Source organism: Equus quagga, chromosome 18 (genome assembly GCF_021613505.1).
Source record: "Equus quagga isolate Etosha38 chromosome 18, UCLA_HA_Equagga_1.0, whole genome shotgun sequence".
Lineage (NCBI taxonomy): Eukaryota > Metazoa > Chordata > Mammalia > Perissodactyla > Equidae > Equus > Equus quagga.
In genome coordinates this window covers 31,556,735-31,581,028 of record NC_060284.1, presented here as the reverse complement: position 1 = coordinate 31,581,028, position 24,294 = coordinate 31,556,735, and the positions used below count along the sequence as shown (strand labels likewise).

Here is a 24,294-nt window from a genome sequence, read left to right as displayed (position 1 = left end):
CGGTGGTGTAGTGAAGTTCATGTGCTTCACTTCAGCGGCCTGGGGTTCGCAGGTGCAGATCCCAGGCACGGACCTACACACCATTCATCAAACCATGCTGAGGCAGCATCCCACATAGCAAACATAGAGGAAGATTGGCACAGATGTTAGCTCAGTGACAGTCTTCCTCAAGCAAAAAGAGGAAGATTGGCAGCAGATGTTAGCTCAGGGCCAGTGTTCTTCACCAAAAAAAAAAAACCCCAAAACAAAGATGCAGTGAGTTAATATTAATATGTACCTCATCCAGTCGTTAGAAAGCTAGACACAAATCTCTTTTACCTGGAGTAAGTCAGTATATTTTTAATTTACCATCTTCCAAGTAAGTTTCAGTAAGTCCTCCTCTTCATCAGCACAGAACTTAGAATTATTTAATAAATAATTTTGAGTTGAATTATTCCTACTGTGCTATAATATCTAGATAGCTAAGATTTGGATAAATTTGTTTCTAAATTCTATTATTGGTGAATGCTGTCTTATAATTTAAGGCCAAGTATTTTCTTCCACTGTTGTTTTAATTTAATTGTGCCTCCCAGCGCTTCTGCTGTCACTGATCTCTATTTCTTTGGCCAGACCTGATCCTTGGTTCTGGTAGCTTTGTGAACCACCAGCTATTCAGCAGTATATTCCATTGTGACCATCTTATTAAAACCCCCAACTGGATCCTTTGTAAGACTTTTGGAGTTTTTTGGGATAGGAAAAGAGAATATGGGAGCACTGTGGGTTTTCTTTTGCCTGGTCAATTCAAATGACCAAAGTAAAACAGTTAAAATTACACAGAATAATGTAGTTTTAGTAGCCAATCAACATCTATTTTTAAAATTACTGTTACATTTGCTCATTGCAAAAAAGATTCAAGTAATATAACATCGTATAAAGTAAAATCATTCCAAATCTGAGTCCACATGACCTTAAGTAGGTTTACATATTTACACAAATATTATTTTTCCACAATCTACATATCCCATAAATTTAGGAATTGTATCATAATAACCTATTTTATTTGTGGATTAGCTATTGGAGTTTGTTTTTCTTTTACATCTCTATTAGAAACCAGTTAAAAATCTATGTCAGTATTGCTATTATTATATTTATTATATTTATATATATAGTACATATTATAATATATATAAAATAATTATATTTATTTCTGAAATTGCCTGCAAATAAGTCATAAAATATACAGCTTTTTCAGTTTTGAAATTTGCTGAAAAGTTTACTTTTAGAGCATCTGTGACTAATATATATTACTTTTTTTGTTACCCTTCCTAAAGGTGCTTCTTTGACGTTAAGACAAACATACAACAGGTGTTTCAAAATTTGAAAAGATAATTTGCACATCATATAGATACGCTACAAAACGTATCTTTTTTTTTTTTTTTTTTAAGAATCCTGGAAGGATTCTCAATTTAAATCAAAGAGTTTATGGTGCTACTGGGGAAATAGTGCAAGTGAAATAAGATTATGGAATAGTAGAAAAACTATAATAAAAACTGTCAGTACTGTCACCCATTTTCCTATAAGGTCTGTAAAGGATCAAAAGTATATTGAGCATCGTGTAATAGCTGAATAGAATGTGAGGGGAACCATAGTTGTGGTGAGCAACAACATGCTGGTATGAAAAAAAAAATTACACATGGCTTGTTGTAGTTAAATTAAAAATGGTAGATTGAACTATAAAATGTATTGTGAAGCTTGGGTTTTTGATAATGACTACATGCTAACTAAATGTGTAACTGATCTTTATTATGGATGAATGAGGTCACGTGTATATAAGCTTATTCAAATGAAAATGGTATATAAAATATAGGTATTTTCTTGATTATAAACACTTACCTAAGGAAAGACCTTATTTGTACGTAGATAGCATGTTTTGCAGGGGAAAGTGCTGCCCTACCCTGGAGGGTAAGAAATACACCATCTCACCAGGTGGCAGCAGTTGCAAGGGGGAAGGGAGATGCATGCCTAACGTGGGCATTGAAGATACAGAGGTGCTGGGCGATGATGTGTGCGGCGGGAATGAAGGAAAGCCTGTTTTACCACATGGATTCTCACATTTACTAATTGCATCCTTTAGATACTTATTCAATTATACATCCGTAATAAAGATCAGTTACATTTTTAGTTAGGATATAGCCATTTTCAAAAGCACAAACTTCACAGTATAGTGTGTAGCGTGTAGTCCAACCTATGATCTTGAATTTAACTAATTTTTAGGAGGAGAATGTTTTTACATCATACTGTTAGCATGGAGAAACAACTAGAAGCCTCAGGAAGAAAGAATTCTGTATAAATAGCATTGCATCACTGATGAGATTGACATGCTGTGTTTTAGCCATTTGATTTCTGAAGAAGTACAGTGACCAACTGAGGAATTTTCCATAAACCTATGTGAGCAACTATCTATGTGGCAGCTACCAGCATAGATACTGAGAACCAAAGATGAATTATAGTGTCTGTGCTGGATCAACCCATTGTTTTTTTTTTTTTTTTTTTTTTTTAAATGGATTACGTTAGGCAATAGAGTTGCAGCTAAAATGTACACGTGCAGTGATAGCTGCTGGGTGGAATACTGAGAAGAACCACATTAGCATCCAGAACTTGCTCTCAGTGTTAAGCTCTAGGATACTCATTTCCCCACGGTAACATCCTACTGTTCTTCATTCTCCAGCATAAGTATCTCTGATTCTCCTGAGATGGAAATAATTTTTTCCTTCTTCTGAAATTCCATAAGGAAAAAAACGAAAACATACAGCATATATTTATATTTGTCAGATATCCACTATGGTTAATGTATGTAATTAGCTGTAAGATATTATGCTATGACTCCTCACCGACCCCCTCCACATTAGAGAAAGCAATACATAACTTTCAGAGCATTTTGAGGATTGTAGAGAATGCCTGTTAAGTAACTAAAGAAGTACATACTATTTAGTGTAAGTATGTAATCTTTAAAAATTCTCACAACAAACCTCTGAAGTACAAATTATCATCTCCATTTGCGTCTCAGAAAACTGATACCCAGAGAGGTTAGATCATTTGCCTAAAGTCTTAAAGTCAGTAAAGTGAAGTCAAGAAGTAAATATGGGCAATCAAGCACCAGAGCCTGGTCTATACCCTCTATGCTATGTTTTCTGAACTAATAACGTTTAAGGCCTTCGGACAAGCACTTTTAAGCACTTAATTAATATTAGCGTGCACATAAGTCTGGATGTGTGTGCACACACAGATGATATATCATACCTGTGTGCTATGTGTTATCTAACCTGTTTATGTTGGCTGTATTTAGTACGGCCAGGTCTCACAAGGAACCCTATCCTAGGTACAGGGCTTATCACTATCTCATTACTGTGAGACCTGAGAAGCTCATTATCTTCCTCTTGAATTTAGCCATCTTCCTCAATCCCTTGAGTACTCTCAATCCACACCAGCTTTAAAGTAGATAAAGAATGGTTTCCTAAGAGAGGGTTGCCAAGAAGACCATCCCTCCAGGACATAAAGCAGAGCTTTTATCTATGGAATTCTCTGGTTTTCTTGATTAAAGCATACCTCTGATATAGCTGGAAGTGACGGGGAGCACTTTATATCAGAGGTTTAGGGCCTGGATGTCTACTGGGCAAAAAAAACATTTAATAAATACTTTTATTTGTTCTCATCAACTTACTATAACAGTTCCTGTATTATTGCTATGTAGAACACCTATGAATGTGTAATATTTAATTACTTCTAACAGTTGCAATATAGTAACTTAGTTTTATTCTATTTCAACAGTTCAGTTTGTAAGTCATGATTTTGTACACTTTAAAAGAATTTGTAACAGAGAGAAATTGGAAATGGAGACATTCTTCCTTCACTGTGGCAACGTACAGTGATCTTATTCTCCCCCATAATTCTCTGCATAAATCTCATCAGTACCATTCATTTGGCAAATAAACCTTTTCTGTTTGTTTGTTTTTGGTGAGGAAGATTGACCCTGAGCTCAAATCTGTTGCCAGTCTTCTCCTTTTTGCTTGAGGAAGACTGTTGCTGAGCTAACATCTGTGCCAGTCTTCCTCTGCCTTGTACGTGGGACGCCACCACAGCATGACTTGATGAATGGTGTGTAGGTCCACGCCCGGGATCCAAACCTGTCAACCCTGGTTCGCTGAAGCAGTGTGCACAAACTTAACCACTATGCCACTGGGCTGGCCCCAAATAAACCTATTTTTTTAGACATTTTGGTATTGTTATTTGGTAGTATTATTTAAATCTTGTCTTATTATTTACTATTTCTATTTCTAATATCGTAAAGTCCCAGTTGATTCTGAAAGCCTTAAGGACTGACCCCATTTCCTTTAGTTATACTTGTTCTCTTTTCATACCTTATTAGTTCTCTCTTTTGTATATATGCGTGATACGTGTTTATTTCCTTCTAGTGAATCTTCCTGCAATTATTAATGTACACTGATTCTATCACATTGCTCTTGTTCCACTTCTGTACAACAAAAATTTGTTTTTGTCTCAGTATCTGTTGTAAGAAAAAGAGAAATCTAAGAGCAGCGTTCTTCAGATATTCACGATGATATTCTCTTTGTGTAGTAAAATAGGACAATATGTTTGTTTAAAACTTTTCAGAAGGAGATATGTACTAAGTTTTTATGGAAATATTTTATTTGCTTGTAGAATAAGATGTACATGAATTTGTGGCTTCTTATGCCGTTAGGTTTTTGTAGCATACTCAGCTTTTTAAAAAATAAGAATATGCTAATAAAAGTATCTTTTTAATAGAAATGGCTACACCAAAGTTGTTTAAAATTGTCATAAAATTAGCTTCCTAGTTTTATGAAGTAGTGCCTCAGTGACTACAAAGGTTGTGTAAGCCTTTGAAATTGTGTGTTCCTGTAAAACCCTAACGTTTTTATCTTAAGAAGCCTCTTGAGGAGACAGTCAAGACTACCTTTTACTTTTTTGTCTCAAGCTAAAATTGGACTCCAGGAGAGATGATGGGTTAGCCTTTTTCTAGCTCTGACTTCTTAACTGCTTTTTTGTCAGTCTTTAAATTACCCTGGCAAGGAGGCACTAATGTTGCCGAGAGATGAGGTCAATAGAATATCACCTTTTAAAATTCTAAACTGTCTTCATCCGTGAATGGGATAGTCCTGGTTGTAAGATGGTGAATGTGTTCTATTAGTTTCCTTAGCTGCCTCAGCTACTGGTCTCATTATGCTGCTGGGAGATTTCTGGAGCCTCAATGCTCTCTTCTGTGCAGTGGAGATAAAAGCAGTCTTAATAATTTTTAAGAATCACATATATGAAGATCAAAAATGAATATTAAATTTAACTTAAGTCCCTTTATTTAATTCAAAATATACAAAAAGTCTAAAATACGCATTTTTTATCTATTAATTTCTGAGAAGACCAGTAATTCTCTGACTCAGACTACAGAATGTAGAAAAGTTTTTAACTGTTTTATTCCCAGACTTGTCGTCATCATCATTCAACAAAATATTTTGAGTATCTGTTGTGTACTATTCTAAATTTTACTCCTCTTGAGTTGTCTTGAAGCACCCACATGCGAATGGAAATTTCTAGAAAATAAATAACTCTATTTAAAAATTATGTTTTGGTATTAACCTATAAATTCAAATAAATATTAAAAGCCTTAAAACGTGACCATCATACGAGTGCTTAAAAGGCAGAATGATGCCCAGCATTAAAAATACAGTTACTTTTAATGATGTTGCCCTAGCTTTCCAGCCAAGCAGAATGTAGAAGCTGGGCCAAGATGCATATTAGGAATATGCAAAGTTAGTTCCAAATACCCCTGAGCTAGTAAGGACCTGTGGTGTAATCAGAGAAGCAGAGTCAGAAAGTATATAGGAAAAGCTGTTCATGGAATATTGAGAGAAGTGGAGAGCATTATTGGAAGTTGAGGATGCCTCTTGACTGTTTAATGTATCAGAACATGTAATTAGTCCCATTATGTTTTAAAGACACCAACCATCTTTCTGGGGGTCCTTTTTTTATGACAGGATCTGGGCATAAGGGGTACAAGCTGTGGAATTCAGCCACATTACACTTCTAACCTCCATTTCTTGATTCACCTTCTTTCCATTCAACCTGATGCTCAATTCTGCCCAGTTTTGGTGGAAATATTGCTCAGTTGAGGAAGGATATTAGACTACATGTTTGCCTACATTGGTGATTATGGGGTATGGAAGGTAGATCCTGTCCCCTCCTGCTACATCTTAATTAGTTAGACCTTCAAATAAAGGTACCAGTATCAAAGATATGAGGAGGAATTACAATATCAATATTAGGAAAATACTTTAATTTTTTAATGTGAATACTAACTTGCCTAGTTTGCTTATATATGGACTAATATACATCATACCTAGCCTGATGAAACAGTGCTGACTTGATTGAACCAAAGTCTAGCAAAACTCCGAAGACAATACAATGTGAGGCTGTAGGGTTTTCAAATAGATTTGTGTGATTTTTTTTTACCTGAGAAAGAAATTGTTATTTAAAGTCATGGATTAGACAACTCAACAAGCATGGGTTACAATTCCAACTGGTGTGGATGCTTAACAATAAAAGAAGCAGGCATCTGTTCTCAGATGTGTGAAGAATGAAATGTTGCTTATTTCATTACTCACCATAAGATTTTTTGGTGTCATACTATGGAGTAAAACTGTCCAGCCTCACTGATATTTGGGGCGAGGAATCATGGCTCTCTTTCCCTAGAGAAAGATCCTGGATAAATATATCTTTAATAGTTTTTGTCCCTTAGGTAACAGTACTAAAGTTTTCGTACTTTTTATTGTCATGTTGAATTGTGAAAGATTAACATTATTAAGGAGACTATATTTTGCTTTTAATGAAATCCATCGTTATGCTATTAAATATGGAAATGAAAAAAAATTATCACTAGTAAAAAATCTAAGATATTTCATTGTTTTAAAAAATAATCTAATATACTTCTCTTAGTAAAAGTTTAATTATTTGCAGATTAAAAATATTACATAGTTGTTTATCTGAATTAACTTTCCCTTTTAGAATGCATTTAAAAATAAACCGTCTAATAACAGAGTAACTTTGTAACATAAAAGGGAAATTAAATGACTGAAGATAAAAACAAGTGCAATTTAAATGTTACTTCTAAGGAAAAATTTATGTAGAACTGTGGTTTACAATAATTGTTGACATATTCCCCTAAGTACTGTGTCTGTGATTTTTCACGGTATCAATCATTTAAAGCAATTTAGGTAATAACATTCTGACATGCATTTCTGCTATTTTATTTACACCATTTGCCTACATCATGGTAATGCAGTACCTTTCTGATTTGGTACAGTAAATGCACTCTGTAATATCTATTATGGCATGGTCAAAGGATAATTTATTGTCAAATAGAAAAATAGGTCAACACTAATGTCACTTGATGATCAACCCCCCCCCAAGTTTAATAAAACATCTCACCAGTATGCATTCCAGTGCAGTGGTTGATATTTTATTAGGACTACCTGGCTATAGCAGTAGTGTAATTACCGAGCTGTCAGAGTGATAAGTGGGATTAATGGCAGCCTGATGCACTTTAGTCTGCAGAGCGCTTAGAGAATTGCAAGATGGTATTATTATCAGAGTCTGCCCATTCTGGCATATTCATGGCACCAAAGAAAAAAAGAGTGCTACAATTCAGGTTTGCGTTGCCCTGCCTCATTAACATCTGACATTTCCAACAGCTGTTATTTGTGAACTAGCTCAATAATAAAAGGAAAATTATTTGGTAAAGAGGCTTAATAACCACAACTAAAAATCCTTACATTGTCAGTGCTATTAAGTGAATCTGTTTATGTTGAATTTAAGATTTCTCTGGAAGAACCAAAAAATACACTGTCTTAATTTGGCTCATTCATACCTGCTGACATTATAACTTTGTTTTTTAATTGCCTTGTTATTCAAGTTGGGTGTTAGAAAAAAGACAAGCAGAAAACTTGTGACTTCATTGTGGATAACCAGAATCTGTATGTTTTTTATATATATATATATAGACACATATATACATATAACAAACAAATATGTGTTGCTTTATTCCTATGGAATGGCAGATATTTTAAAAACTGTTGAAATGACTTTTTTATAAATTAGAAGATATTTAAGACAGCGTATTATTTGCTAAAATTTTAGCTATTTATTTTATCACGTAATAGGAAATGCTTTCAAACTACTACCAATGCTCAACACATTTATCCATGTAAAGATAACACACATAAGTATCACCTTATTTCAACATCAAGTACCAAATAGACCATGCATTATGCTCTTTTTTCATTGTTATGCAATGTATGCTGCTGATCATACTTTCAAGAAATTCTTTTTGAACTCAGTGACACTGTTTTAGGGAAAAAATCTTAAGTATGAGAAGACAGGAATTCAGCTAAATGATAGATGTGAATCTAACAATGGCATTTAGAGAAATGATAGGGGAGAGGTTTAATGACTACATTTCAGAGAGGACAATTGATTATGAAAAGCCTTTGGTATTCATTGTGTAAAATTTAATTTAGAAAGAAGGCTAAGGGCACAAGCCAGAGAAAAGAGATCAGATTTAAAAACAAGATATTAATTAGGTACTGAGAAATTGGTTCAGACAATGAAGAGGACTCTCCTGCTCACAAAAGAATGACAAGGAGACTGGTATTGTTTTCTCGAAGGAAATGAACCAAGGTCTTTACACATGGAAGTGGGTAGAAAATGAGCTAGCTAGTCACCTTTGTCGCTGAGCAATGTAGGATTCATTCTTAGTGAAATTCTTGGAGAATTCTGGCCTTCTGACAAATGAGACAGCGGTATATCTTAAGTTTTAGATCTCCAGCCTAATTTTTTTCTATTCCCACTCTCACTTAATGTCAGACCAAATTCCATTAGTTCAGCTACCCTATCATGTTCTTTTCTCTCCAGGCCTTGGCACAAATTGTTTCTATTCTTGGATCATTTTCTTGAGTGACCCTGTGCTCCACATCCCACCCTCCTTCGCTTTCCTAATGCTCACTCAATCTTCAGCTTTCCTTTAAGTATTACTCCTCTCAAAGAGCTTTTCTTGATCTGCCTCTAGGACTACTCTTCTTCTTATATGCTCCCTTTGCATGCTGGTTTCACTCAAATTCAGTTTGACCACATTGACTACTACAATTGCCTGTTGTATGTCTTTGCTTTCTCCAAACTACAAGGTCCATGAGAGCAGGACCATGGTGGTCTTGTTCATTACTTTTATATTCTCGTATCCCAGGTTCTGCCATGTAACAGGGGCTCATTAAATATTTATTAAATGAATGGATAAATGAACAAATAAATAAACAATTTAATGTACAAATTAAGGACTATTCTAGCCAATGGTTTTAGTCCTGAAGTAGTAATTACAGAATTGTGATTTTCCCTATCCAACCATGTATATCAGAATTACCTTAAAGACTTTTTTCAAAGTGTAGATTCCCAGGCCAATAACTCAGATTTGTGACGGGCTCTTCTGTGGAAACTATAACATTTATCAAGCTTCCCTGGTGGTTCTTAGGCATGCTGAAGTTTGAGCATCTGGTCTTGGGTCAATTCCCCAGGAGGCAGATTCTGAGATGGATTAGTAAGCAGGAGGTGGAGAGTAAAGGAATCAGGATTGGACATAGCCACAATAAGGCTGTCGTGGATCCTTCCAGACTTGTTCCCCAAAGTGGGGCAAGTGGACTGAGTCTCTATCACCCTCATTGACCTCTAATTGGACGTGAGCTGCCACTGGAAAGGGGGCATGACCTTGGTTGAGCCTGTTCTCTTCAACTGAGGACACAGCAGCTGGGGGAATAAATGCTTCAGTCCGGAAGGGGGTGGGTCTGGGCTGTGCACTGAAGCATCTACCACAAAGCCCAGTTGCCATGTGAATAGTATGTGGGTTAAAAGACATCAGAAAATAGGAGGGAGGGAGGGATGACAGGAGGGAAAGTGGGAGGGAACAAGGCAGGGAGGGAAGTTGATAGGAAAGGCAGGAGGGAAAGTGAGAGGGATGAAGGGAGGAAGAAAGGATGTGTCAAGTCAAAGGAGAGACTGTACCTTTGCGTTTGTATAATAATTGTAGTCTACAAGGCATACAGAACTCTTAGCATAAAAGTCTGCGTTCTCTGAGCATGGTCAGTGTAGTGAGGAATCAAAGCAAGACTGATTTAGTAAATGAGTAAATGGTGTGTCTTCAATAAGTATGATCCTCTTAACCCCTAGAGGAACACCAAGAGGAAAGGCAGTTATTAGCCTGAGTGGTGCTATTTTATACACCTCAGAAGGTGTGCAAAAAGTGAAACACAGATACTCTACGTTTACTTTATTGCTTAAAACAAGATTTCGTACCTAAAAATTGTACAGTTTTATTCTTACTTAAACTCTGGGTATAGAGTATGGGTGTAGAGAATATATAGAACATTATTTTAATTACTTTGTAGTTTCTTTCATCCAGTTCTTTTATTCCCTAGATGTCTGAAATGTGCCGATGCCCCCTGTCAGAAAAGCTGTCCAACAAATCTGGATATCAAGTCATTCATCACAAGTATCGCAAACAAGGTAAATTCAGATTTAGCTCTGCAAATGAAAATTAATAATAGCTTTTGATTTTGATCTCTATTATGACCTGTGATTAAAGCATAAAGCTTGTTGTCTTAGTGAATTGGATTAAAGTATTAAAAATATGGTTTCTATAGGCGTGTGAAAATGTGGCACGTTTTGTCAAGTAGTCTCGTCCAAGTTGTGCTATGATTATTGTGAAAATGCATATTCATTGTTTATTTTAGTTATGTTGAAATTAATGATTTTTAATCTAAGGCATTCACCGAATAGATTGATTCTAGCTTAATCTTGCTGAATGGTTATAGATAGAAAGTGTCATTGATTATCAAAACACATTTCAAATTTGTGGACTATCTTTGTTTTAACATGTGCTTTGGTATTACATCTGGCACACTGAGACACATCAAGAGATTGGAGTTTGCTCTCCTACTAAAATTCAGTTAATTTGTTTAAGATTTGGAATAATTCATTGAAATTGATAGAGTTGTAACAAAAGGAAACCCCAAAAACTGAAAAATAGAAAACAGACTTTTATGAGCATGAGTAGAACAAAAGGAGTTTTGATCTTTAAGTTTTTTTTTTAATCAATGTAAAGCTAAGCCCAGTTTTCATTCACTAAGTGAAGGTTTGATTGATTGAATGATTAATTAATAGTATCTTTTGTTTGTAAAAAGAGCATTGTGAGCTCTTAGCCAAGGGTCTTATCCTTTAACAAATGAGTAAAAGCTGAGGGAAGTCTCCCCATCAGGATGTAGAGAATCCTTTTCACAAGGTTTAAAACTGATGTTCTGAAAAGCTACAAAAATCCAGTGAGTGCTCTTTCAACAACTAGTTACCTTTTTATATATAAAGATCATTTCTCAGTATGTCGATTATTTTAAAAAAATTAGGAGAAAAATGATAAATTTAAATAGCTTTAAGATTTCAAAAGAATTAAAGGTTATTATTTAGATCTAGAGCATGGTATTAATTTACGTGGTCAGATTTATTAGGATTTGAAGTCTGGGTTGAAATTTTAGATTGACCACTTATTGTGAACCCAGAGAAAATAACTTATCTCTACTTTCATTTACAAAGGAAAGATAGCATCTGTCTTACAAAGTTGTATAAACTGAATCATACTTGTATGTGAAAATCTCTAACATGGTAATTATTCAAGAAATATTTTGTTGATATAGAATTATTAATTTCCCTATTCATTCAATATGTTAAATACAAGTGATTACTATTTTTGTAGCTGTTGTTATTTATTGAACACCTACTGTCTACCAAACACAATGGTAGGTACTGGGTAAGATAGGGTTCCTGCTATGACCCTGCCTTTTACAAATTCGTAATCTATGAGCAAAAACAGAGACATTAAAAAAAAATAAAATAAACTAATCATAATTCAGTGTGGTTAGTGCTGCAATCCATTCAATCCAGGATGAGTATTTGGCATGTGAAAAAGCAGGAATGTGGGTGTCTACATGGCAGGGTTGGGGACATTTAACAAATTCAGTGTGGCTAGAATGGAGAGTAGATTAGATGAAAATGAGCGATGGGAAAGAGACAAGGCAATTAGATTGGGATTTGATTGTGAAAATATTTTAACTCTATGCTCAGTATTTGAGACTTAATCCTATAGGTAGTAGGAAATCATCAATGCTTTATATTTGTTTTGTAATTAAGAAGATGAATTCTGGGAAGGATCTCATTGATTAACTTCATAGTATCTCAAACATCTTATCATCACAAGACCTTTGCCTTGTATGTGAAATTAAATAATTTATATGAAGCATATGAAATCTTATTTGTTTAATAGTGACCTCATGAGACAAGGAGTGAAGTGAAATGTCCAAAGTTTGAAGTCTAAAGTGTTTTGGCTAAAATTATATCCAAGGGAGCAGTCCTGACTTTAAGCATGAGGAGATATTAGAATTATTATTGACCATCTTGGAAGATCCATGTTAGCTAAATTTTCCCTAGATATTCCAAAATTCAGCAGTGACTTTGTGATTCCAAATTACTGTATATCCCATTCATTTATAGAAAAAAGAGACAAAAAGAGAATAATGGTATTCTTTGAAAAGTTTATAAAATGCCTAAGCAAGATCAGAATCATTTTTTTTTTTAAGAAAACTTTTTGTTTCATTAATTTGGGCATATTCTTTACTACCTAATGAAACATTGCACTTAGGTATTTATTTAAACAGATTTCCATATGAAGAGAAAGTTTTGGAAGTATTTGATAATGTAGTGTTTTGCCAGGCATTTAAGGAACTCTATTGTAAGCAGTGTTTTGTTGAAGAATCAGTGTAGCAATCTGACCTTTTAGGTCAGAGACTCTTCTTCTTTAAAGCCCACAGCTTTTTAGATATTTACCAGCTGTGTACAATGTAGGCTGTCCCACATTGCTCTGCCAGTGAACCTCAACTCAGGAGGGGGGTTCTTTCCAGGTTGAGAGGGTAATTGAATCGCCAGACTCAATGAGCCTTGTGCCTCTTTGAGAAAAGGATGTCACTTGTGTTGTATTGTGTTAGGTTTCTGTGATTCAGTGGAGTTTAGGCCAATGCTTCCATTCTTTATTTTCTTACAAACTGGATTACAGCTCTAGTTTCCAAAGGTACACTCACTTCTCTTGTACCTCCTCAGTCAGTTTTTGTCTGTTTCATTCGTGCAGGCTGTTGTTTGCAATTGTATCTCTCAATTGGAAGTACACATTTCAGATTTATCAAACTGTGAATACTCGGTTATATTTCTTGATAGTTTTCCTTTGAACAAAACAGTACTTTATATAAGAATGCATGAGATCAATCTATAAACATAGTGAAAAAAATTACTGTTTTTTAAAAATGTTACTTTGTTTCATGATGCTTTATTTTAAGCAACACAGATATCTTCTCTTTTCATAATTTTACATTAAATTGTAAAGCATTGATTTCTCCACTAATTTCCTTAAAGAATCTGTGTGCTCAGATTTGTGTGGCTTTTAAATCTAGATAAATAAATTTAATAATACACTTTAGAGAAAAGCTGACTAAATGCCTCAAGGTAAAAGAAAAGCTGCTTCTTTATCATAGATCCCTGTTGACAGTAACTAAAAGTGAGGCGAGCAACAAAATTTAACTAGGAGAATTTATTGATAAATACTATTGACAACAATATTTTTGATTGAAAATAGTTGTCTTGATGTATGCATGTGTGTGTACACGTACATTAAATACACACACATGCATATAAATGGTACAAGTGTTACAAAGCAGAAGTGCAATCAATAGATTTAGTCCATCCTCCTTTTTTGGTTTGCTTTTCAATTTCAATGGCTAAGCGGTTTATACCCTTAGCAAATAAAAAGCTAATCATTTCCAGAGTAATTTTCTAAAAGCATAGCTCTAATTATTATTACTCCTTTGTTCAAAAACATTCAGTGGCTCCCCAGTGCCTAGAAACTAATGCCCAAATACTTAACCTATTGTGTAACTCTATTGGGCTTTCTTCCACTATCATGATAGAGAAGTAAATAGATGAAAAAAATATTAGGGAGTCCATAATTTATTACCCAGTAATTTTTAAAAATGTGAACATTTTAGATATATAAAACAAAGAAGTAGTGATAAAATTTTAGGCTACCTTTGGTATACAAGGCTAGAGACCTCACTTGTATTGCTAGATGATAACTGTGAGACCTCTGTCCATTCCAAGAGTACTGACAGAAACTTACCTACTTGTCATAAGATGGGGCTCAAGAAAACAGAGCTTTTAAATCTATCTCTGTTATGCTCCTAGAGAGAAACAAGCCATTATCCTGCAGAGTTGAATATGCTATTTGGTTTAAGTAAATAAGTCTGAACTCATTCGTCAACTTCTTTTACAGTTGAGGTGCCCGTTTTTCAGTAATGTGAAAAAAATATTTTTTCTAGGGCTGAGTGTATTCGAAATTTTACAACTGTTATACTGTATGTTATAGGTCTGTGTCGTTTGGGGTGTTAGTGTGAGTGGGTCTTGTGGCATAAAGTACTGTAGTTCTAATTAGCTCCTTCTTATCTCATAAGATATTGTATATTCTATCCTTTTAAAACTTGATGAGATAGTATTGTTAATGCTTTAATAGTCAATATCGGATTAACTTTATTCCCATTTTAGCCAATTTTTTTTTCTTTTTCTAATCTTTTTTTTTCTTTTCTCCCATGTTGGAATTTCCAAGGGAAAGCAGTTTACTTTTTCTTGGAATAAATACTTCAAATTTTTATTCAGTAAGGGTATGTTGTTGGCAGATTCTCTTCATTTTTGTTTCTGAAACTGTTTTTCTATTTCCTCACTTTTGAAAACTACTTTCACTATGTATAGAACTCAGGATTGGTAGTTTTTTTTTTTTTTTCTCCTCAAAGAAGATATCATTTCAGTGTGTTTTGCCATGCATTAATGCTATTGGAAAGTCAACAGAAGCCTAATTATTGCTCCTTTGAGGGTAATATGTCTTTGGAGTGTGACTGTTTTAAGTGTCTTCTTATCTTTGGTGTCCAACAATTTTACAATGATTTATCTAAGTCTGGATTTCTTCTTATTTATCCTGCTTGGTTTTCATTGATATTTTAGAATCTGTGGATTGATGTCTTTCATCATTTGGAGGAATTTCTCATTGTTTCTCTCTCATTTCTTTATGGGACTCTTGTTAGATGTATGTTAAACTTTCTTCCTTTATTCTCCATGGCTCTTGACTTATCACTTTCATCTCCTTGTTTTTTGGGGGTTACTTTCTGGATAATTTCCTTCAATCCTATTTTCAGATTTACTAATACCTTCTTCACCCGTTTCAAATATATTGTTAAAATAGTCTACTGAGCTTTGAGCTGCAATTTTATCTTTCATTTCCAGGAGTTTTTTATATGTATTTTTAAAAATTCTGCTAGGTTTTTATTCACTTTGAAAGCCTGTCACTTTTAAAAACATATAAAAATACTTAGTTTCATATTCTGAGAATTCCACTATTTTAAGTTTCTATGAGTCTGATTATACTGTCTGATGTCTACTGGCTCCACTCATAGTGCTTTGTTTCCTTGTATGTTTACAAATGTTTTACTCTGGCTGCTGATTTTCTTTGAAGCTTTATCTGTGGACTGTGGGGACTGCAATGATTACATGTGTCTTTAGAAGGGATTTACATATACTATGTTCTTAGAGGACCTGAAAATGGAAGCCTATGTTCACCTGGTTTGGAAAACGCTTTTAAAATGATTCCACTTATTTCTCTGGCTTAGTGCCTTTTCATTTTCAGTCTCTGGACATGACAGCTCATGGATACATTCACAATAACTTTGTAAAAAACATTTTACCTGTAATTTTAACTTGTTAAATAAGAGGAATCATAGCAGATAACTATTTCTCAATACATGTGGAAAAGTGCAATAAATATTTAGTATCTAATGGGTAGTCTAGATTAATTGAAACCTAGATTTATTTATTTATTTTTTGATGAGGAAGACTGGCCCTGAGCTAACATCTGTTGCCAATCTTCCTCTTTTTGCTTGAGGAAGATTGTCAATGAGCTAACAACTGTGGCAGTCTTCCTCTATTTTGTATGTGGGACTCCTCCACAGCATGGCGTGATGAGTGGTATGTAGGTCCACACTCGGGATCCACATTCTCTAACCCTGGGCTGCCGAAGTGGAGCATGTGAACTTAACCACCACACCACCGGGCCAGCCCTGAAACCTAGATTTTTATTGGTAAATACTAGACTAGTAATTTGGAAGGTATATGGAAGAAAGAAGCTTTTGAAAAATAAGACAAAAATATTTGCCACATTAGATACTGAAACTCACTATAAAGCTGCTATAATTGAGACAAGATAGTATTAGTAAAGGCATATGCATTTCTGGAGCTGATGAAAGATCTGTTCATCTGTGCAGGAACAGATGAAAGTCTGTGAACAGAACCAAGTAAATATGAGAACATGGTGCATAGTGAAGAGGACATTTCATTTCAGTGGAAAATAATGGGTTCTTTCAAAAGTGGTTCTAGTATAATTTTGACATTACTTTTAGAACCTTTCATCAGATCATCTAACATAAAATTTAGGTGGACCAAAGTTTTAAATATAAAAAGAAACATATTTAAGGATAATTTTGAAGCTATGAACTATATGAGAACAAATTTTACTACACACATTTTAAAATATATTTTAAAATAAAAACTACCAAACTTGAACTCAAGTGAAAAATGTTGTGCCGTGCATGCTTCAGGCCAGCTGCTAACTTCTCTGTTAATCAGAGTTCCTGAAAATTTCAGTGAGAACAACAACCCAGTATATTATGGGCAAAGGTTGTAAACACTACAAGAGAGGTAATGCAAATGATTAATAAGCATGCTAGAGATGTCCTGCTTCCGTGTTAGTGAGAAATATATAACTCAAAAGAGAAGACACTAGTTTTCTTGTTAGATTGTTGCAGTTAAAAAGTTTAATAACCTCCTATGCTATTTAGCAGAAGGAAACAGAACTCATACTGTGGAACTATATTTGAAATTTGCAAATATGTATACTTTTATGCCTTCAATGCTTTATTATGTGTTCTTCCTAGAGAAATAAAAGTACCACCATGTAATGGCATATGTACAATATTATTTATTGTAACAATTGTAGCATTGTTTGAAGTAGTAAAAAACTGGAGACAACTTTACTGCCCCTCATTAGGAATATTGCTAAGTCTATTAGGTTATATTTATATTATGGAATGTTATGAGGCTGTTCTTAAAAATGCATTATTTTATATTGATTAATCTAGAAGGGTATCCCTATTAGTAAAAAAGAGTAGATTTCATACTAATATGAATAACATGATATTATCTTTAGAAAGAAATTCTACTGTCTATAAGGCTAAAAATGGCATAGAAGGATATAATTAAACTTTAGTTTCTTTAGTTTATTGAGGTTGAGGGAGGGGTGAAGGGAGATTATTAACATTTTCCTATTCTAAATTTTTATTTTGGTGCACAGAGTGAGAGAAAGATCCAGACTTTTTTTCTAAATGACTAATAATTCCAAATCTGTTTGTTGAATTATATATTTTCCTCGCATTCTAAATGCTACCTTTATCATATATTTAGTTCTATATTTATTTAGATCTATTTTCAAACTCTCTGTTTGTCCTATTTATCTATCTGTCTTTGACAGGATCAAGGTGTTTTGATTACTATACTTTGAAATATACTTATCATTGAATAAGGCCATTCCTCTGATATTATATTTATTTTCAAAATATCCTAGCTTTTCTTTACATGTAAAACTAGTCTTATGAAATGAAAAAAAGCTCTACAAAATAATTATTGAACACTGTGCTCAGACTATAATAAAATATTAATTTAAAATTATTAGTGCAAGCATGTAGCCGCCTTACCTGATTCACTTATTAGTTGATATAACATTAACTGAATTTTCCAGAATTCAGCCTTTAATTTTTATATATAACTTCCTAGTGTTGAGTCTGGCAAATCATAGGATACTAAATTTATTAGTGTTAAAAACAAAGGACTGGAGTATTATTTTCAAAATGTCACATGTTTAATATATTGTTCTGAAAAAGATAGATGGATATTACATTATCTGTTGAATCATTAATGCTTATGTAAAATCTGTCTTCTTTCTGTTTTGTAATATCTGTCTTTGGGCCTTTAAAGGGTTACATTTTTACTTTTAATCACAGCAAATACAATGTGTAATGGTAACTGCTTTTCTTCATCTCTGCTTCAAATGATGAACATTTGGTTCTGAAAAACCTTCTATAACTCAAAGCATTGTTGATCAATAAATTTAAAACGTAAGCAATAGAAAATGTAAAAGTAATGTCGGTATTAACTAAATGAGAAAAGATTTTCATTGGACATCTTAAGCAAATTTTATATGAAGCAAGTAGTACCACATTGTGGCTGTGTATATGTATGGACACATTTCAACATATACCTAGGTAAACATTTTTAAAAATTTAAATTATTGTTAAAACAGAACAATGATATATAGTTTATATATGTATGTGTAAATTAAACTGGAATCACAACTTTTTGTTTAGTATAATCAAGACAAAAATCTGTATAAACACATAAGACACATTACAATATTTTTTTAATATTAATAAGTACAATTCGATCTAACAGATTCTAGACCAAATGGAATTTTAATCTAACTAGCCATCTCATTGTATGGAAAAGGAATTTGAAACCAGCAAGGCTGTGATTTATCCAAGGTCACACAACCACTTGATAGTGTAACTGAATTTTCCTGTCCAGTGAGCTTTTGTCTGCATCACACTACACTATCTGTAGGAATAAAGTACACATATTATGAATCATTATTAAAATATATAAAGCTAAATAAGTCACATATTTGCTATCATGACAGAATTTTATAAGCACTATTAACATCTTGAATGGTACGAAAAATGTAATGGTAGACTTCATCATAAAGAAATCTGGGTTTAGTTTTTTGAAAACTGCTTTGATAAAGTGAAGAATTTTAAGTAAATTATTAAAATCAAAGCTAATTATGTAATATGTAAAGGGTTTAAATTAATATACTGGGAATGGAGACTTTTCTGATAAATCTATTTGTACCCACTGTGCACATAGTGGCTGACAGCTGGTTTTACCAGCCAAAATGTAATAGCACACTATGATAGACACCACAACACCCTCTCAATTAAGAAGTCTCTCAAATTCTTGTGAATGAAGAGCAAACCCTCACAAAATAGTCTGACTTTATTTTGTTTGAGTAGAAGAAAATAGGAATGTGAAATTACAGTCTAACTCTCATGGCATAAATAATGAAACTCTGTCCTTATTAAGTAATTATTTTATGTATATTATATTCAACAACAGTCGCTGAGTTTGTTGTTTTAAATCTTGTTTGAGGTAAGATTATTTGAACTGTTTCTCAGCATCAGTTTGTAATTTTGCTATTACATATATTTGTTTTTGAGAATACAAATTTTTTTGTTTATTTTTTAAAGATTGGCACCTGAGCTAACAACTGTTGCCAATCTTCTTTTTTATTCATTTATTTCTTTGTTTTTCCACTTTTTCTCCCTAAATCTCCCCAGAACATAGTTGTATATTTTAATTGTGGGTCCTTCTGGTTGTGCTATGTAGGATGCTGCCTCAGTGTGGCCTGTCGAATGGTGCCATGTCCTCGCCCAGGATCCGAGCCAGTGAGACCCGGGGCTGCCGAAGCAGAGCGCGCAAACTTAACCACTCGGCCACGGGGCCGGCCCCCTGTTTTTGAGAATACAAATTTATTTTGAAAACCCCTGCTAACAATTTGATTGATTTGATTCTTTTTTTGTCTTTTTAAATAATAAATGATTTTTTAAACACAAACAACAACGAAAACCTCCATGGTTTTACTCAGTGTTCCCAAATATTAGTAACCAGTATATTTTAAATTAAATCAGAGAAGGAATAATTCTCAGTTATTTGCTAAGTAGCCAGTAACATGTGATGCAGCTTTTTTTTAGTATATTTTTCATAAGAGGGAGATACATAAAGTGCAAATTAATCCAGATATACTAGATTTCTACATCAAACTTCTAGACACCAAATTACCCTTTTAGTATATAGTATATGTATATTTTTGTCTGTTCAAATAAAAGGAATTATATTTAAGCCATAATTCTGGTTGCCTTTAAAAAGATGTACTATTTAGTTGGGTCGTAAGGAAAAATAATCTCAGTGAAAACTAAAATTTATAATATAAATTAGAGAAAAATTTTTAGCATTTTTTGTGTAGTATATGAATGGGGATTCCATCAGTATTAATTTTACCTCACCTTCAGTAATTTCTGAAAACATTCTAATTTGCTTGTAAATTATGTAATATCTATAAATGACACTTACATATTTCTACTTTTGCTTTTGTTCTTAGCTTTAATGATCATTAACTCTAACATATCTGTTTCCATATTTTGCATTGAAGCCTGGATGTAGAAAGACATCCTATCTCCTTGAATAAAATTATATCGTGAATTATGGTATATTATTATACGTGAACTCTAGCACACACTAAATAGAATAATCTTGCATCTTATTGTTTCTCTCCAGGTTTTTAAATTACCCCCTAGGAACGAAAAATTATGCCTCTGTAAATTTCTTACAAAATCTATTGTACGTTTTATCATTTTCTCTGGATAAAATGAACTTTCTAATTTTTACAACAGACAACCACATTATTTACTTTAAATTGGTCATTCAAAAACTGTGAAGCACTTTATTCTTTTCAATTTTATAGAAATGTTTATTTTTGACATTAAAAGATAAATGATAATCAACTGAATTTCTAGTATTATATTCTCCTGTCTGTTTATAGACAAGAAGTATAGATTAGACATGATCCCTGACCTTAATAAAAAAATTAGCAAAAGACATCAGAAAGATATATATCGATTGTAAGTGTATATTAACAAATAAAATGATCAGAAAGATCTAGTACAAAGAAAGAACACTATGGCATTATGCTTCTAGTTGGAAAATGGCTGAAATATTGGTAAAGCTTTTTAAAGCAAATATCATTTGAACCGTGATATAAGGTATGAAAAGAATGCATTTTGGTATAGATGAAAATTTTCTTCCATCTGACTAGAAAAATCCAGAGGCAACAACACTCATTCTTCAGGCATATCTAGTGCTTACCAAAAGGCCTCTCACTAGTAGGTGTTCAATAAAAACTTGATGATTAATGAATTTAATACATGTACACACATATGCTAAGTTATTCTAAGTAAGTCATAGGGAAAATTGTAAGTTCTCAAGTCAATTAAATAGAGAAGGGTGGATAGGTTGCAGAAAATAGAAGTAGAAGTGATGTTTTTACGTTTCTGTAAGGTATTTGAAGAATTATGGCCCTATTTACATGCCTCTGTGCCATTTCTTTTTTTATGGCTTAGTCGACTGATGATAGTTTTTCTTCCTATACTTTTTGCTTCTTTCCTGCTTTCTTTTTTATTCTACTTCCTAACATGCATTTTCTTTAATAAATGTTAAAATCTTAAACTCTTAGAATTAACATTTTAAGAAAGCCTTTTTAGGGAGAAAAAGCCTACAGGTGTGGGGTGGGGAGTTAAATTTATTAAATCTATTCTATGCCACGTAATGTAGTAGGCATCTTACCTGTGTCAAGTTTTTAAAAAAATACTTGATGTAATTATGACTAATTAAAAAAAAAGTTTTGATGTGCGGTTCTCAAGTGATGAAACTAAGGGTAAGAGATTTGTTCCTCCAGTCATCGTTTTTCCCCAATCAGATGGTATGGCAGGATTCAAATCCAGGAGTGTATGGCTTCAAAGCCAATGAGTGTGTGTGTGTGTGTTTGTGTGTGTGTGTCTGTCTGCACATATGCGCTCATGCATGTGTGTTTTCTAGTTTAGCATCTCAAGATCAGATAAAAATTTTATTTTCTGTAAGGATGATTATTTATTTCCTCACACATTAAGTTTAAGTGAGACTAAAGTAAATTCGTAGTTCTAAAACTCTAATCATATTATGTAAAACTTTTCTAGAATTTAGTTTATGTAAGATATGAAAGGATGATTTTCAGAATAAAACCAGCCAAAGCTTTTGTTCTGTCCCCATGAGAATGTGAATACTGTGAGGGCAGGAATTTTTGTCTGTTCTGTTCAGGATATATCCCCAGTCGCGTTTTGCCAAATGTGTAAAGACCCACAGGTTGTTTGCTGAGGGATAGTGACAGCCTGACAGAGGGTTCCTTGTGCCTTTACTTTCTGTTTGTTCTGCTAGAGACGTTTTCTATTCAGTTAGTGTATATCAGTACACTCACCATTAGATAGCTCAATCCAGAAATAAAAGTAATGTTAATTCACCCTTTTCACACATGCGAACTTACTGAAGTTTAGCCCAAGTATTTTTTAAATGCAACAGATTGGAGTTTATCTTGGAAGGGTGCTTCCATCTGTGAAAACTGTCATTGGAAGAAGGAAGAACACTTTAAAATAAATCCACCAGCTGTATTGATAATGTTGTAGTCATATGAAGGCCTGAATATGATAGGACTATTTGTTAAATTAGTTATACCATATGACAGGATAGCTGGCTTGTGAGTTTTTCATGTCTCTTGATAATGACTTTAAAAATCATTAAATTGTAGATGGATGATACTAATGCAGTTTCAAGCTATAGCTTTAAAATAAAAAGCAAAGAATAAAAGTTCAAATTATCTTAAAATTAACTCACATTTAAGTGGCACATGTTGTACCTTAGAACCTACCTTAAAAACCCCAATGAGTAATAGAAAATTCAATACCTGAAAAGTCTGGGTAAGTTAATGGGCTGGAGAACATTCAATGCGTGTTCTTTTGTGTTATGAAAACAAGAAACAGATCAAACATCATTTTTGTCTTTTAGATTTTTGTTCAAAGAATGGGTGAAAGTCCTTATGCTTTATGCATAAAATAAATCTATGCACAAAAGATCAGGTATTTATTTTTTATCCCTCCTGACACAGCCCTGTACATTTTTCTTCACACAATAGAAGACTAAAATGCTTGTGACTGACTAACATGAAGAAACCAGTTGAAGTGGGTTGTGTATTTTCTAGAAGGAGACTGCTGGGGTATCTTTAAAGGACCCTTCTAAATTTAAATTTTATAGCCTTTACTTTTAGAAGGGTTGAAGAGCTCACAGAGTAGAAGTCAAACCTCTTGTTTAGAAGGAGGACTCACGAAATCTTCCCACTTAACTATGAGAGAAAAAAATTGGTATTGATCTTGATGTTCTCAATGGAAAGAGCGGAGGAGGTGTTACCTTGCTAATAGGTTTCTGAATGTCTTTGACTGTGAGTACCCGGACCCTACATGGTGGAATTATCTCCCTTTTCTTCATATTTGTGAGAGGTGGGCTGCAAAGATGACTTCTGAATCATAGTTCAGTGTTGGCTCTGCCTGTTTTCAGAACCATGTTTCTGTATTCTGTGATTCATGCCAATGCTTTCCTTTTTTTAGATATCATCATGTCTTCTCCTTCACATTCCCTATCTTTCTACTCCCTTTCTGACAATTTGCATGTCATCTCTACAATTATCTTTCCAGTTAGTCCCTTAATACTGGCTCCCTTCTATTACAGAGCTTCAATTAAACACTAAACCCTTAGGTTGATAGTCAAGATTCTCCATAATTTGGTTTAAGCACATTTTTCAAATATATCTTCTACTTATCATTTCCTAAGTGAGCGAATGAACTCCTCTAACCAAATTGCCAAGTCATTATGCCAAGACATATTCTGCACTTTCTTGAATATTTACTCATATCAATCCCGAATGACTTGTATATCCTTCCCTCTCATCTCTTAGGTCTATCGCCGCAGAATTGTTTTGATTGCCACCTGTTTAAAGCTGATTCTAAACCTCAGCCTGAAATGAATTCTTAGTCTGCTACCAAAGCATCTTGATGTCAGGAAGCATATATTTGCATTTTAAAAAAATTCCCATAGTGCTCTTTAAGAAACATTCAGTAATTATTATTAATTTTTATAAGTTTTATAGCCTCTTTCAATTTTATTTTGGTGTAAGGGCTACAATTGGAGTTGTGAGAGTGTTGAAGAATTGCTAGGCGGTTTCATTGTCAATGAGGTGCTGTGATAGATCAGCCCCTAGTAGTTTGACAACCACAGTGAGTCATGAACCATAAGTATAATTTT

The 24,294-nt window shown here is 33.6% G+C and overlaps 1 protein-coding gene across 1 annotated transcript in view; it reads left to right on the top strand.

Annotated features, from left to right (window-relative positions):
• Positions 1-24,294, top strand: part of DPYD (dihydropyrimidine dehydrogenase) — a 764,091-nt gene that overhangs the window by 167,607 nt on the left and 572,190 nt on the right. The window contains exon 4 of the mRNA XM_046645669.1: positions 10,530-10,617. Coding sequence (XP_046501625.1) covers positions 10,530-10,617 — 88 coding nt within the window. The remainder of the gene's footprint in view (positions 1-10,529; positions 10,618-24,294) is intronic.